Source organism: Trypanosoma conorhini (genome assembly GCF_003719485.1).
Source record: "Trypanosoma conorhini strain 025E chromosome Unknown Tco_14.4_contig_01308, whole genome shotgun sequence".
NCBI classification, from domain to species: Eukaryota; Euglenozoa; class Kinetoplastea; order Trypanosomatida; family Trypanosomatidae; genus Trypanosoma; species Trypanosoma conorhini.
This window is the reverse complement of record NW_021705415.1, coordinates 1-2,818: the sequence shown is the minus strand read 5'-3', so window position 1 is coordinate 2,818 and position 2,818 is coordinate 1. Positions and strand designations below refer to the sequence as shown.

The window sequence follows — 2,818 nt, the reverse complement described above, 5'->3', positions numbered from 1 at the left end:
GGCAGCGGGGCGCTGCAGGTCCCAACGAAATGTTAACGATGTTTGTGCCTGCGGACGTCCAGTGGGAGATGTTTCAGATGCATCCGCCCCTGCGGGTAATGTGCACCGTTTTGTGAGGCCACCTGCCCTATACGCCTTTTTGGTTTGTTTTTGCTTCGGGGGTCCATCGTGACGGACGCGGCGGCAGCAGGGCCGGCTGACGTCAAACGCTCTGTGGGCTTGGGCCCCTCCTCTTCGCGAGCCCCCCCGGCTGTTTGGCCACGCACAGCTGCCGCCCATGCACCTCGCAGCTGCCAAGTCTGTGGGGGACACGTGCCACGGCACCGGCGCCGTCTTGGGTAAGTGTCTTTTAGGCGTCTCAGTGCAGAGCCGGACACCACAGCCGCCGGGCGCAGCTGTGCAAATGCGCTTGGACGGCCTCAGAGGTGCGATTGGGGGTCGGGTGCCACAAGGCGCCTGCGTCACGGGCTGGCCTCCCTTTTTATTTATTTATTTTGTTGGGGAACCTAAAAGCAAACAGGCAGGCTGCCCGCCTGCACCGCCCCCGCCTCTGGTTGAGGGGAGCCGCACCGCTGGGAGGTCTGCCGCTGCTGCGTGGCTTCTCTGCGTGTGTGGCTGTGGTCTCCTGCTGCCGCCTTTTTCTTCGTTCCGTCTGCACTCCCGCTCCCGCTCCCGCTTTCTCTAGTTTCTCCCTCCCGCCGCCCCGCAGACCACCAAGTAGATTGTGCCGCTACCACCACTGCGACGGATGGCGATGACGCTGACGGTGCGGCGCCGTGCGGTGTGCGCGTTGGCGCTCCTCGCGCTGCTCTGCGGCGGCTGTTGCGGGGCGACGGGGGTTGGGGCGGGGGCTCCTGCTACGCCTTCGGTGAGTGTGGCGGTGGAGGTGTCGTGCCCGAACGGTGCAAAGAAGTTAAGTTGGCGCTTTTCTGGCAAGAGTGGTTCTGACTGGACGCCGTGCCCTAACACGCCGGAGGTTGTTGCGGGGAGCAGTGGAACCGACCACCTCACCAACGCCCTCTGCGTCTACGCCGGATCGTGGTACCTCTCCACCGGCGCGGGCACGAGCTGCCCTACACCTTCAACAGGGGACACTCAGAAGGTTGCGTTTGCCATGAAATGCGCGACGGCTGAAGGCAGCGTACTGCACAAGCGGTCGAAGGGCGAAACAGGCCCCTCCGATGCGCCGGAGAAGAATACACTTGGCGAGCCGGGCGTGTGTGAGCTCCTACCACCCACTGCAGGAGGAGGCGAGGGAGCACCTGAGCGCCAACCTCAGTTGCAGCCGCCAACTGGTCCACAAGCAGGAAGGGCACCGGGGGCGCCTGCGGCTCCGCCAACAACGACGGCAGAGAACAGGGAAGCAGATGCACCCGGAAGTACACAAACACCCTCAACCCCTCAAGGCCCTTCCGGCACGCCCAACTCGGCCCCTTCCGCCGGCGGCAATGATGGAACCACTACCACTACAACGACCACCAGCAGCCCGAGTGCTGGGAACACGCGAAAAAGCAATGCGGACAGCAGTGGCACCATCGCCACTGTGTGGGCGCGTGCCCCACTGCTGCTGTTGCTGCTGCTCACGGCTGCTTTTGCCTCTGCTGCTGGGTAAGCGGTGCGGGGCAACCGCACTCGCATACACCCTGGCAGGGACGAGGCGTATTCTTTGTGCGCTCAGTTTGCTTGTCCTCTCTGCGGGGCAGTGCTTCTCTCTCTCGTCTGTGCTCTGAGGGACTTGTTATTTTGTTTTTTTTATATTGCTTCGCCACTCCATGCACGTTCCTGTGGGCGGCGCACCCTTTTCCCCTCCTGCTTGCCGCTGCTGCCACACACACACGCACGCGGCGCTGGCCGCATTGCTGTGCGCCGCACGGAGTGCCCCAATGGACACGAGGCCGCGGCTACCGTGAGGTGCAAGCTTGATGTGTGCGTGGGCTTATGCTGCCTCTTTTTCCTTTTACTCGTGCCGGCAATAAAATATACACACTCTCTCTCCCAGTCCTCTTGTGCTGCTGGACGCGTGAAAGTAAAGAAAACACCACCTGCTGAGGTGATTCCTTTTTTTTACTTAACTTTTGCGGTTCTGTGGGGATTATTCACTTCTCTTCACAGTTCTTTTCGTTTCTTTTGCGGCCTGGGCAACGCCCACCGCTGCCGTGGGCCCCTGCGCCACAGCCGCCACCGTGTGGGGTCGCGCCGCTCTTAAATCCCCCTTCTGTCGGTGTGTCGACACGTCTCTGTTTTGCCTCTTTTTTCCTCTTACTCCTCCTCCCACGCACACGCCGAAGGAAAAGAGAGCAAACGCTGCTTGCAGCCGCTGTGCGCTTTGAAGGCTCTGCAGCCACCACCACCAGCAACGCACACGCACACACAGGGACAATAGTTGCGGCCTGAGCGGATCCACCGCAAGGAGAGTGAGAGGCAGAGGCTCAACATGTCCCGGCACCTGTTTTCTGCTGCGGTGCTGCTCCTCCTCTGCGTGCTGTTGATACGCAGCGGCAGCTGTGAAAGTGCCAGCGCTGAGGAGGCGCAGGAGGAAGTGCGTCATTGGGTGCCCAAACCTCAATCGTTTGCGAAGGTCAACATTGGCCTGGGCGCCAGAGCGGACTCCGAGGGCGCAACGGGTTCGTTCCGTGTCCCTGGACTTGTTGACGTGAATGGGGAGACCGTCGTCTTTGCCGGGGCGCACGCGGGAGCTTCCGCGGGGGGTGTTGCTGCTGGCATTGCCGCAGGGGGCATCCCGGCTGAAGGGGCGTCAGCGGCGCAGGGCGGAAGGGTGATGGATGATGCGTTGACGGCGTACTTTCCGCAGTCGACT

At 62.0% G+C, this 2,818-nt stretch overlaps 3 protein-coding genes across 3 annotated transcripts; all 3 read left to right on the top strand.

Moving 5' to 3' along the window:
* Window positions 1-277: 277 nt before the first annotated feature.
* On the top strand, window positions 278-685 carry Tco025E_09823 (uncharacterized protein; the record flags this gene model as incomplete). The annotated part of the gene is made up of 1 exon (XM_029376630.1): window positions 278-685. The coding sequence occupies one exon, from the start codon at window positions 278-280 to the stop codon at window positions 683-685; it is 408 nt and encodes a 135-aa protein (XP_029223233.1).
* A 63-nt stretch (window positions 686-748) lies between these two features.
* On the top strand, window positions 749-1,612 carry Tco025E_09822 (mucin-like glycoprotein; the record flags this gene model as incomplete). The annotated part of the gene is made up of 1 exon (XM_029376629.1): window positions 749-1,612. The coding sequence occupies one exon, from the start codon at window positions 749-751 to the stop codon at window positions 1,610-1,612; it is 864 nt and encodes a 287-aa protein (XP_029223232.1).
* Window positions 1,613-2,434: 822 nt separating this feature from the next.
* On the top strand, window positions 2,435-2,818 carry Tco025E_09821 (uncharacterized protein; the record flags this gene model as incomplete). Its single annotated transcript, XM_029376628.1, has 1 exon — window positions 2,435-2,818. A coding segment is annotated over one exon (384 nt), but the record flags the coding sequence as incomplete, so codon positions are not given.